The sequence below is a fragment of the Nyctibius grandis genome, chromosome Z, assembly GCF_013368605.1.
Source record: "Nyctibius grandis isolate bNycGra1 chromosome Z, bNycGra1.pri, whole genome shotgun sequence".
Classification (NCBI taxonomy): domain Eukaryota; kingdom Metazoa; phylum Chordata; class Aves; order Nyctibiiformes; family Nyctibiidae; genus Nyctibius; species Nyctibius grandis.
Window position 1 is genome coordinate 92,332,734 of NC_090695.1, and position 12,694 is coordinate 92,345,427.

General features: G+C 40.3%; 1 protein-coding gene across 1 annotated transcript in view; it reads right to left on the bottom strand.

The window, feature by feature from the left end:
• The window catches only part of BAIAP2L1 (BAR/IMD domain containing adaptor protein 2 like 1), a 43,071-nt gene extending 32,392 nt beyond the window's left edge, over positions 1–10,679 (bottom strand). The window contains exons 1-2 of the mRNA XM_068422697.1: positions 10,441–10,679; positions 1,538–1,613 (exon numbers count right to left, since the gene is read on the bottom strand). Of these exons, the coding sequence (XP_068278798.1) occupies positions 1,538–1,613; positions 10,441–10,491 (127 nt within the window). The 5' untranslated portion in view covers positions 10,492–10,679. The remainder of the gene's footprint in view (positions 1–1,537; positions 1,614–10,440) is intronic.
• Between the last annotated feature and the right edge of the window lie 2,015 nt (positions 10,680–12,694).

Below are 12,694 nucleotides of genomic sequence, written 5' to 3' on the forward strand. Positions count from 1 at the left end.
TGCAGAAAAGGAGTTTTGAGCTTTTATCCTCAAAATTTATAAAAATACATTATATATATGTATAAAATACATTATCAGAAGTTCTTGTAAGTTTTATGTGCTTGGTCAGCCTACTCTGACTTGTTTGGAAAGCTGCAAAGTATTTGTTTAGCAACAAAATATTTACTCCTTGTTACAGATCTATTTATACCACTCAGAATTTATGGAGAAAAGATTAACAAATTATGAGAGCCCAAAGGTTACTTTAATTGTAGGTTGTTGCAACATTGTAAGCATTTATTCATTTGAAATTAAGCATTCATGCTAGATACACTTTATCAGCCACTCTTAGAAGGCAAACGTGCTAGAATACAATACCTGTCAGCCTCTCCAGTGTTGCTGTGCACAATTATATTGTGAATTACCGATGATAAATTGAATTAAAAGAGAAGAGGCACAATGTAACGTCTCAACAGTAAAGTATGTGAAAAGCAGAACCCTCAGCAACTGGTATAAAAAGCCAAATGTGAAAACACTTGTTACTACTTCTGGTACTACCTATAATCCCTAAGGTTAGGTATTAGGTAACCACAATGTTAACCCATCAGGTTAGGCATTACTGCAAGTCAGTCAACATTTCCCTATTTTTCATCTCCAGCAGGCTTTGGTTTTATGTTTTTCTCAAGCCTGGTCTAAAATTTGCATGAAGAGAGATTTCAATGTCTGTTTGGCTACGCACTACTTCTGCAGTATCACATTTCTCAGAGTACTAGATTACATGCAGGGGAAAGATATGCCACAGACTTGAATGAGGCAAAATTAGAGAGATTTTACATTGCTTTAACATGGTATCAAGCAGCTCAACAGGTCTGCATAGGTGAAATGGAGCAAGCTCTAACAGGTCCTACAGTCTAAGCTTTGGGAATCTAGAGCACAGTCTTGGAAACACATTCTTAGATAGACAGTTTCTGTGAAGTCAATAATGGAAGTAAACAACCACATTATAAAAAGTTTGAGAGACTGGGTCTTAGATTCAAATGTATTCATTCCAATTTTGACTCCATTAAAAAGATACCATCAGGTTTAGTATGGATATGAAAAAAAAAATCCACTTCTGCAACTCTTATTCAAGTTGTTCCGTTCACAGGGTTACTTAGGTAGTGATATGTATAGGTGAGCAGGAACAGATCTAAGAACGGGAAATATCTTCAGAAGATATTTCCAGGGGAAAAAAGAGAACATCTAATTTACATAACTTTTTTTTCCATTTATATTATTATTCTAATGCAGGTTATTTACACTTTATGTTCAGTTTGTTTTGCAGTGGCTCTGTGCCTAAGTGTTTGGGATGCAACTTCCACAGGACAGTTAAAAAAAAAAAAGGGGAGAAGGTACATATGTTCGGGTGTTTGTGCTTTCTTGTTTGTTTGTTTGTTTTTCCCCTAATTAAACACAAGTTCAACTTGGAAATAAAGCTTACACACAACTCTCATATCCAATATATATATTTAAATGAAAATTAAACATTCTTTCTGAAGTTAGCACCTAGAAGACTTACCGTTAACAGCTTTTTCGTAATTCTTCCCCAGATTTATTAAATTCCTCAGTCCTGGGTTGAACTGTTCCATAACATTCTAGTGAACAGAAAACAAAATTTGTGTTATAACCAAGGCAATTCAACAGTGGATGAAAGTATTATCTCACTGTTACCTAGGTCTAGTTTTATGTTTCAGATGTACAGCATACATCTGAAAAGTCTATGGATTGATGAAAAATAGAAGACTTGGGAGGAAGAGGAGAGAAAAGGATGGAAAGGAAAAGAAACTGAACATTAAAGATCAACAAACAGGAGAAAAAAAGGTAAACTATTTCAATAGGAGTAAAAAGGAATCTGGCTGTTATATTATAAAAGGATGTCAAGTATGTGATCAAAGTTTGCACAGATCCTTCTTTTATGGTAGGTGATGGTGAAATAAGAATGAGAGAAAAACCTTTATCCCCTAATTGTTACAGACAGCTTTTAGGGAAATTAGTCGGTGTTGTTTTTTTTGTTTTGTTTTGTTTTGGGTTTGGTTTTTTTTTAAGTTTGAAAATGCTGCACTTTATTGTGCAAAGCCATAGTTCTTTCAGAAAGAAAATCAAAATGATGACCTTATTTAAATAGAAGGAGAAGAAAAAAATCCACTGCAGCTGCTTTGGCCGTTAAATACCATTACTGGCTGAAAAAAACAGAATCTGAAATCCAGCAGCACCAAGCATGACTACTCTCATACCTAGCAAATTCTATAAACTGATGAAGTGGTAGAAATTGTGACTGCCAGTTTCATAATGCAAGAAAATAGCTACACCATCCATACTACTGGAAAAATAAATGACATGCTGATATAAACGCAGTAGTTATTCACTCCTCAGAATCATGCTCTTTAAGTTGTCTCGAACACATGTGCATAAATAGCATAAATAGCAGTATTCCAAAATATTGAATGTTGCAGTTAACTTTTGAACAATGCTAAACAAGTTTGAAAGAATCCTCTGAGCTTCACTTATTTGGTGGCTTCTTGGTTTCTTCAGGTAGAATTGCTATCTGAACTAAAGCCACAGCATGTTTGTTTAACAAAACACCCTTTGTATGTATGTAAATAACTACTTCTGAACAAGTATTCTAGAATTTGCTGTACAAATTGTAAAATACAATTTCATGTAACACCAGCTGCTAAGCCTCAGGAACAATCTGCTAATGAATATTTTCTTTTTCTTTTAAAATTAAATTTAATACAAGCCCTGTATTTCCATAGAGGAGAACCTTAAAAGTTTTTGCAGATTCTAGACCTTCTTTTCCCAGAATCTTCCTAACAAAACTATAGCGTGACATTACTCTAAAATTTTATCGTCATGAAAGGAAGATAATTAGATACCTGAAGATATCATTCTGTTTTCTTACTATTTTTATGACAATATTTTTATGACACAACTCACATCTTTCTAGATACTGTTCACCCAGCAGAACTTCCAAGTTCAAGGAATTCAAAACAGACACTTTCTGTTTACAATAAATACAAGACAAGTGAAATAGTATGAAGCTTTTTGTCTGTTATACTACTAACAGAATGGAAGTATTTATATTTAGTACATACCTGGACCCAGAAAGAACAGGAATACCATCACATTTGTCTTATTTTCAGGCAAGGTCATTCAGACAGAACTTTATTATGATTTTTCAAATATAGTGCTGTACCTGAACTCCAGTTAATTTAGAAAGTGAAGAAAAGAATTAACTCCAGATTTCACCAATAATACTTTAACAGTCATATTGAGTAAAAGATATTAAAAAATAATATAAAACTATTAGGTTGATAGTGGTATAGTATATACAATATCAGAAGCAGACACAGATTAACAATACCTAGCCCCACTGCCTTTATTTGTACAAATTACATGCAACTGGGATTGCTTTCTGGTCTATACCATTAAACTCTTACCTACCCAAACACGATCACTGCAAGCAAACTACCTGTTGTCCCCAGGCCCTTGATTTGTGTTAACTCACAAACCACATCCAGAAATCATGTGGGAAAGTATGTTTCAGTTTGAGCCAACAACGCCAAGGGCTACTCTAACAGCTTAACTGTATGGATTTTCAAGCTCTGGTGTCTGGGAACATCCCTCCTCCCACCCCAGCTCTTTAATTTACTACTGTAAGTGTTGCTGCTGTGCCTTTGTTGCCCTTCCCATAGCTGAGGCAGTGCGACTGTGAGGCTTTTGTTCCAAGGGGTAAGTTGTCTCTTCCTATTCCAATTTTTTGCCATTTCTTCCCAGCAGTGTACTAAAGATGACGTCTGTTGGCATGTATGGAGTCAGTGAATCATAAGAAAAAAAATGGGTGAATTCTAAGATTGTGTTAGGATAGAGTCCTGTATTCCAAGGATATGGGGGAGAAGGGTGTGACATAGAAACTGTGTGTATGCATGCCAGGTAAGAATCCCAATGCCACATTGAATTGCTACCCTATACTGAACATAATTTTCTTGAAAAGACAGATCCTGTCCCTGCTTACCCTGCTCCTTGCAACAAGAACTTACAGAGTAAAACCCTTCCTGCCACCTACCCAAAAATTCTAATGGTAACATGATAATTATCGGTCTTGAAATACTGATTTTTGGACTGTCTTAAGGATTCAGGGGTTAAGATTTCAGTTCTCTCGACATTCAGATTTCAAACAGAAAACAGTGATTGCACCTGTGTCATTCATTGTTTTAATTTAGGAGGAAGTGAACAAAACCCAGCAAAAATGCCCTCAACAGCTCCCCTCTCGGAAGCCAGACTCCATAGCTCTTTATTTTCACTAGCCAACTTGATACGTATCAGGTATTCATGTACGGCAGATATAGACCACGCTGTGGAAACACAACAGGTCTCCTGAAACGGAGACCTCTGAGGAAGAGCTCCAGTACATCACATCTGCTCAATGTATATGTAAAACTGCTGGGAAAGATGAAGAAACAATTTATAGCTCAGTGCCTTCAGTAGCTGGAAGCCATACAACTAATGGGTCTTTTCTCCATTAGACCAAGCAGTCTCTGGAAGTTTTTCAGGCTTTGCGCTGCCACAGTGGTTGATTGTTAGCAGAAGTGTCTGCACCAGTCTTCAGATGTGAATGTCCAAGCAGCAAAAACCCTCGCAATGGAAATTCCCCTTTGGAGTTTGCTTGGTTTAACACAGGGTATGGTTAGCTGATCCTCACAGCACTGTGCGAGGCTCATCTACTTTCCTACTATGAGTTCGTATTTGATAGAAGACTTAGCTCTTTCCCCTCCACCCCAAGGTGATCTAATGAAATAATTCTTAAATGATTTTCCTCTCTTCAGCATTAGAAAGGAGCATAATATGTATTTTTTTCTTTCTGCTGAAGACCAAATTCTCAAAGCAAATGTGGCTGTGCTTCTAGTGCTCTTTTTATACAGTTAACCACTGTTGCTGTCTGTGAAGTACTGTCCAGGAAGAAATATCTACAGCACTTTTTGAAAAAGGGAGACTGTCACTGGCAACTCCCTCTTCAGGATCAGGTATAAATTTGATATTGCCAAGACATTCCAGATCAGTTAAAATGATTGTAATATTTTGTTCAACTTCAAAAGTTATAGCAGGGAAAGAAAGCCACTCAGAAATCAATTTGTATAGCTGTTTATTTGCAGATGATGTCTTACAGTTTTATAACTTCCCTTACTTGCAGTCTAAAGAGAAGGTCATGAAAATGAGTGGGACTGAACCAGTGCAAAATCGCAAGTCATCCTTTAAAGGCAGATCTGAAAACATCTAAAAAAGCAGAGACAGAGGAACGAAGAAGAATTTCTGATCAAGAGAACCACTAATTTAAAATTGTCAAAAGTCTCGGAAAATATCACATCTTGTTATCTGCCATGCTGTACAAAGTCATGGGAATAAAGCTTTTGTCTTAATCCAAATAGACATGACAAAGTAAGAAAAAAGCTGGGAGAGACAAAGTAGTTCACAACACACCATTTGCCTGACAGTGAGGAACACAAACTCGGTCTCCTAATTGTCAATCTAGTGTCCTATATTCTAGTGACACACTACCTCTCATGAACAGAATAATTAACTAGAAGAAAAGAGGAGGCACATGATCAGATCCTCCAGCTTTCTATTATTTAGGATGAATGGAAATAAAGGGAAACACTTTCAAAACAGGCAACAGGAAACATCTTTTTATGCAGAGAATTTTAGAGTTGGCAAAAGCGACCTTCCAAGAAAAAGCACACGAGAAACCTATTCTGGTCATTCAAGACATGAAATCCTCCTATAATCCAGTATGAAAGTTGCTATGTGCCTTTCACCACATGAAACCAATGTGGGTTAACCAGCCTGGCAGCAAGGAGCTGACTGAAGAGGAACAAGCCTTCTATTTCCATGTGTTGTGTATAGGTATTATATCTTCCGCAGTTCCTGATAGTCACATAAACAACGTTAATCTTCAAAACAAATGACAGCCATTGTAAAAGTGCCTTCCTGTAAATGCTCAGCTTTGCTTTTTACTTAAAGACACACCTCACAGAACAATAGCTCAGCAGGTATGAATACAACTAAACAATGCATAGACTCCCTGTAGTTTCAAGTTTACATCCTGCAGACTCTTTTGCAAGAGTGGATAACAATGTATTTGAGCAGAAGTCTGAAATTATAAAACTAGCACAGAAAAGTAGATCTAGATCTCTAACATTACTCATGTTACCATCACTATAGCTATCCATAGCTAACCTTTGTATAGCTACTAATAACTTAGTTTAAATTATTATTCTTCAATTTGGAAAACAGTAAAATTAAGTTTTTGGAAAAAAAGTCTTTACTGTTGCTACACAATGTTTGAGAACCCACTTGAGAAGATTCAAAAAGCTGTATAGAAAGTAAATCATACCGTGCTCTACTGTACTTGAAGCATTTTCTACCTTATTGCATTTCATCTCCTCCTCTAGCTTTTGAAATCCACAATACTGTTTTCAGAAGGGCACAGTTAAGCCCTCAATCCATCTCACGTTAAGATATCTCAGTTGTAAGGTAGCTTACTATTGTTTTAAAACAGGTTTAACAGAATGGAAAAAATAAATCAGGATGCCAGTATTTATTCAAAAAGACTAATTCTTATGACTAATTATTAGTCAGCTTGATGAAATATTTCTTGTTTAAGATAAACATTAATACATCATCCATCAGTGTTTCAAATACAAACTTTTTCAGGTTAAGAACACATGACCCAGGATAGACTCTAAGTAGGCATAACTAAGTAAGGTCAAAATAGATACTTTGCACTAAGATAGAACTGGACTTTATATACACACAAACTCCCAAAGGCTCCTCTTCCCCCAAATTAGATTTATATTTCAGTGATACAAAACAACAGCCTTACTGGAGCATGTGCTAGGACCATAGATGAATTTTAATTTTGGTAAGTAAGTCTGGTAGTTTATAGAATTGCAAGCCTTTTTAAAATATGGAAACACGGAATTTAGGACTTTAAACTGAATTTATCAGATATATTTCCACGATAAAACAACATAGACTACCAAAATAATTCTACACGGCCTTGTAGAGAACACATACCCCTCAGGAGAACACAGCCCTCCACTGAACAAAGTTGGGTTTTGTGTTTTGTTTGTTTTTTAAATTACACTTTGGTTGATAATCAACATTTCTGGGTAAGATTTACTTGAATACAGAGAAATATATCTTCAAAACCCAAGATTACCAACACCAATGAATTACAGCTATCATGCTATTATCAAGAGCTCCAGAAACCTCAAACCACAGGAGCAATACGCAAGCTGCCTGCCCAACCCTCAGACCATACAGACTGAATGACAGCTCTAACTCGGTACTTTCCTGGTTTGTCCCCTTTCCCCTCCATCGTGTGCATCTCAGCTGGATACCAAATAGTTTCCCCCCATATACAGCAGATAAAATGAAACTGTATGAGCTGCGGTGACACACCAACTCGTAACAACTTTCCAGGTGTTACCGACTGACATTGCTGGTGTGTGAGGGGGTCACACAGTGTCCCCTCACAGCATGGCACACCGCTGCAGTGAGCTACAAGGGCAGGGCAATGTCATACCAGTGAACCTCTCAGCAGCTCTGTGGCAAAAGGGAGGCTGTGGCACTCTTTAGTCATAGGCTCCCACACCCTTCGGCTTCATTTTGCACGTGCCATTCCTATCATGCATTAAAGTGATTCTTCAGGTATTACATAAAGAGTAAATGTCAGCTTTGATTTCTGTGTGTGCACACATGCACGTATTTGTGGATTATGTTGTTTATTTAGTCAGGTTAGCTAAAAAATGTCGAGGTATTCGCTTTCCGATGTTGTTGCCAACAAGAAAGATGAACAAGATAAAATTACAAGGGCATTACGTAGCCACCTGATGACTTCTGTAAGTATATTTTGAAGCTTTGTATAATACAGGTTACTACGTATTTAATAAATCCAATGGATTAGCATGTAAGGAAAAAAAAAAGAAACAGACTAGCAAGGCATTCAATTTCATTTTCTATTGTTTTTCCAGGTCATCCAAAAGTTGATTTTTTTTTTTTCCAGAAGTGAAAAGCCTGTGTTCAGTCCTGCAGCACACAGATGCCATCACTACACTACACTGAAGTGGTTTCCCTAGACCAAGCCTTTCTTCTTACTGGTAGGAGAAACACAAATACTGCTCCTGATTTTATCAATACCAGCACGGTGTTTTAAGCGCTGTATTGCTGGGATGGCACACAGCAAGAGCAGAAGTTACATGAGCATTATTAAACAAAGGCGAGCACACTCCCCGTGCAGACTGAAGCGCAGCACAGAGAGGCGTTCATTTGTTTTAGATCAGGGACCTGTGATTACAGTCACAGCGAACGCTGAATACACAGGCTAGTGCTCTCTGCCCTCGGGAAGTAAAGAACTATTTTCAAGATTTTAACTTTGATATAGAAATAACTGCTTTAACGTAGGCCCAGAATGCCTTCTCTGTCTGAAGCAGCCTTTATACCTTATCTGGATAAAGTTTCCATTTTTAATGAGGGCAGGGCAGGAGGGTTTCCAGGCCTGTGAGTACTAGCTATGTGATGCAACATACCAGACCTCTCAAAATACCCCCATAGAAGACACTTCATCACACTGTCAACATTAACTTTGTATTACTGTGTTTTGGTGGTTGTTTCAGTCTTAAGTATTGAAATGAGTTTAAAAAAATAAAAGGGTAAACTTTCCCAGGAAATAAGTACTGAATAACAGGGAAGGTTTTGTTTGTTTAGAGGTCTGTCATTCCTTTAAAGCCTATTTTATATTATATCCATTAAAACACACATGAGATTTTCTTCCCTCTCCTCTGTAAAACTGTTTTAGCTACATTCTGGAAGTCAATAGACAGGGTAGGACATTCCTTTGTGGGCATAGCCGTGAACAGTCAACTTCCCAGGTTTCTCTTCTGCGAGCCTGTATTTACAGGCTGCTCTTCTAAGAGGAATTTATGTTTGCTTATGGCCTTGCCATTAACGTAACTGATATCAAAAAGCACCAGACCGTTTAAGGTGACCTGCACCGATTCCAGAGGACAAAATTTATAGCCAAGTCATCTCATTTTTTCAGTAGTTTTGCATGAGTTTGATATCTAAGTCCAAAGAAAGTAAACTGCAAATACAACGTGAGCCAATATAACTGGACTACTTGAAGAAGTAAAGTTGACTTAAGTGTGTTGGAGAACAACAAAACTAAAAGCAAAATACTGCAGTAAATGTTTTTAGAGACCTTTAAGTGATAACAACATCTTAAGAAATATGTAAACATTCTATAATAAACCAGTAACATTTAGTATATAGTAAAATAGAACAATCCCCCAGAAAGCTTTCCTTTGGGCTCAAAGCTACAAATGCATTGCAGCTCTAAGTTTATTTGCAAGATTAAATGCATTTACAAATTTAAGTGCTTTTTCTAGTACAACACACTGTACAGAAGGAAAATTACGGATCCAACACTGCCATCGCTACTCAACCACAAGTATGATTCTTAAGGGAATTTTGCCCAATTAGAATTGGTGTGTTTTGGAATGGCTGAGTTTATAGAGAGAAAAAGTTCAAGACAAGTGTATAGTGCTCATGTGCTAAGTATTTCTAATTCTACAAATAATGAGGCATTTTGGAAAGTTTAAAAGTCTACGAACATAAACTGCACCACCCTCACCAGGCAGTGCTTTGAGGCAGTGGTAGGGTGTACTATCATAAATCTGATTATCAGCTCGGGACTCAGGCAAGCAACTTAATTCAGCATTAAGCCATTTTTAGGCTCTGGCCCGTATGAAGAAGCGGTTTAAGCAGAGGACCACACGCACCGACATCTCCAAACCACCTTATCATCAAAACACACTGAGGGAATTATGGCTCGCTGGAGAACTGAGCCTGCTAGAGGGAGAAGCCACTCTAAAAGCCTGCCTTGTCCCCGAGCTGTCGCTCCCAGCTGTGAAGCGGCCCAAGCCGTGCGGTCGGCGCCGCGGCCGTGCCGGCCGGGGGGGGCTGCGGGGAAGCCCCGGGGCCTCCCGGGGGAGCGCTCCGGCGGCGGAAGGAGGCAGCCGGGGCGCGGACCGCCTCAGCCGAGCCTCCCCGCTGCCTCCACCCCGAGCCCTTTCGGGCTATTTACAAGCGAGCACCGAGCAGCCTTTGACACAGTAGGACGGGCGAGATCACGCACAAGGGAGGGAAAGAGAAGAAAGAAAAAAAAAAAAAGAAGAAAAGTTTGCTCCCTTTCCGCGTGAGGAGCCGAGGCTGCCCTCAGCCCTCCCGCTGGCCTCGCCTGTGGAGAGGCGGGCAACAGCCCCCGCCTCAGCCGCCTCCGGTGCCGGCCAGCGGGGGCAAAGGTGGCCACCGTCTCTTGAGGCGAGGCGGCGGCGGGCAGCCCCCTCCCCGGCCCGTACTCACTTTGTACGTGCTCTCCGTCAGCTTGTTCACCTCCTCGGGGTCCCGAGACATGGTGCCGGCGGGGAGGCGGCCGGTGGGAAGAGCTTCGACCTCCGGAGAGCGCCTCGGCCCCAGCCCAGCACCGCCACAGCACACTCGGCTTTTCCCTCCGCCGCTAAGAAACTGTCAAAAACTTGTGGAACCAGCCGGGCGGGGCCTGCGGGGCCGCGGCTGCCTGACGCGGCAGGACTGGCTCGGCGGGCGGGCGGGGCGGCGGGGAGCGCCTCACCTCGCCTCGCCTCGCCTCAGCGGGGAGGGCGGCCGGCCCGCGCCGCCTCTACCTGAGTTGCCGCCGCCTCCTCCTCCTCCTCCTCCTCCCCGCCTCCCTCTCTGGGAGCTCCTGCCCGGCTTCTCCTGCCCAGCCTCGGGGCTCCGGTGGCCGTGGCCCCGCGGAGCAGCCCGGTGCGAAGCACAGCCCGGGCCGTGCGGAGGCCTTCTCAGGAGGCAGCTCTGCTGTGGGTGCCCAGCGAAGTCGGAGGTAAACTCTTCCTCCCAGCAATTAAGTGAGGGTTCTGCAAGAATTAATTAATTAGTTCTGTCAGAATCAATTAGCGTAGCCCTAGCAGTGCTAGTACGGCTGGGGGTGGTCCCCGTTCTCCCACAGCAGCCCCACATGAGGGAGAGGCGTAGGGGTTTCCTCAGGGCCTCTCAGGCAAGGACAAAAATGTCTTTCTCCTGAATCCTGGTCCAGCGTGCTACACGCTTAAGTTTTCTATTTCTTTTAAATATACACCAACAAAACAGTTCCCCCTGTCCCACCTTCCCTCTGTGAACTGACTCATGAGGCCTTCATGGGGGGGGTGGAAAGAAGACTGGGGTAAGCGTAAGCTATAAATTTTTGTGGACCATAAATTGTCCAGAGATTGTGAGATTAATTTAAAGTATGCTAGTTGGAATATCTTTCTGATAATGTAATACCAGCACTATCTTGAAGGACTTTGTGGGAATTTCATAATCTTGGGTATTTAAAACTCAGATGCAATGCTAGGTATTGAGAGCGTGAGGCGTAATCAACATCCTTACACATTGGACATCCTTCTCTTGGTTGCTGTCTCTCCCTCTGTTTCCCCCACTTTATTGCAGCAATAAAATCATGGCAGGCATGCAACAAAAACTGGACTTGGAACAGAACTGTAGATGTTGGACTCTGGTGTGGGAGGAGGTTGTTATCAGGTTTTGAGAGCTGTAAAAATGTTTTAATTTGAGCACGTGGAGGTGTTTATACCTTTAGAACTACAGTTTACCTTCCAGGAAAATAGTGGGCACTTGCAGCATTACCTTGACAGGCAAATCCTATTCTTAATTTACAAGTATGCAGACCTTTGCTATAAATCATAAATTTTCAAATTCACTCAGAAAAAAAGTCTGCTTGAGCTTGTAATGCAAATGCAAATACTTTGTTCTCTTAATAGGGGATTTCTGTTCTTAGATTGTGTTAAGATTAGCATTAGGTTACTGACTTAGCTGGAATTAATCCTGATGTGTGCAAAAACCATGAATTTAGAATGGTTGAATGAGATCTCATTTTGCAAGTTACTTAAGGATGCTCTTACATTTAAATGTGTGTGCGATAGTCCTCTGGTAACATACCAAAGTGTTCTGTCCGATCAGGACAGAATATTTAATAGCTTGAAAAACTGAAACCTTAATCAATACATCTTTATGCTCTGTTGCCTTCATACTACTGTAAGCATTTATAATAAACATACTAACATTAGATATATTATTTTTATTTAGAAGTTTCTGTTTTATCATATTCATCAATAGCACTGAATAGCAGCAGTGTTTGAGTACTCAGGGTGGTGCATTTGGAGTTGTTTCTTAGAGTACGTGCTAACTCTGCTCTGGGGAGGAGTTCAGAGCAGGAATCTAGCTGGGATCACCAATCATATATGCTCTCTGAACTGATTGGAACTAAAATTAATCTGATTACTTCTTTTAATGCTTACTTTTAACATATATTGTTTTGTTAGCCAGAAAGGACAAAGAAGGAAATATTCTTACTTTGGTGGGGAACCCGTCCTGTGGTATAATTATGTCTGTTGATGCTATCTTTGTACTGCGTGTCAAGCAATAACTGCATCTCAAGAATAATTCAGGTTAGAGGGAACCTGGCAGGTTAGTAGCTTACCTGGTCCAGTCTCCCATCAGAGTAGGGCTAATTTCAGCATTAGGTAGCTGAGGGCTTTGTCCAGTTGAATTTTGAAAGCCTCCA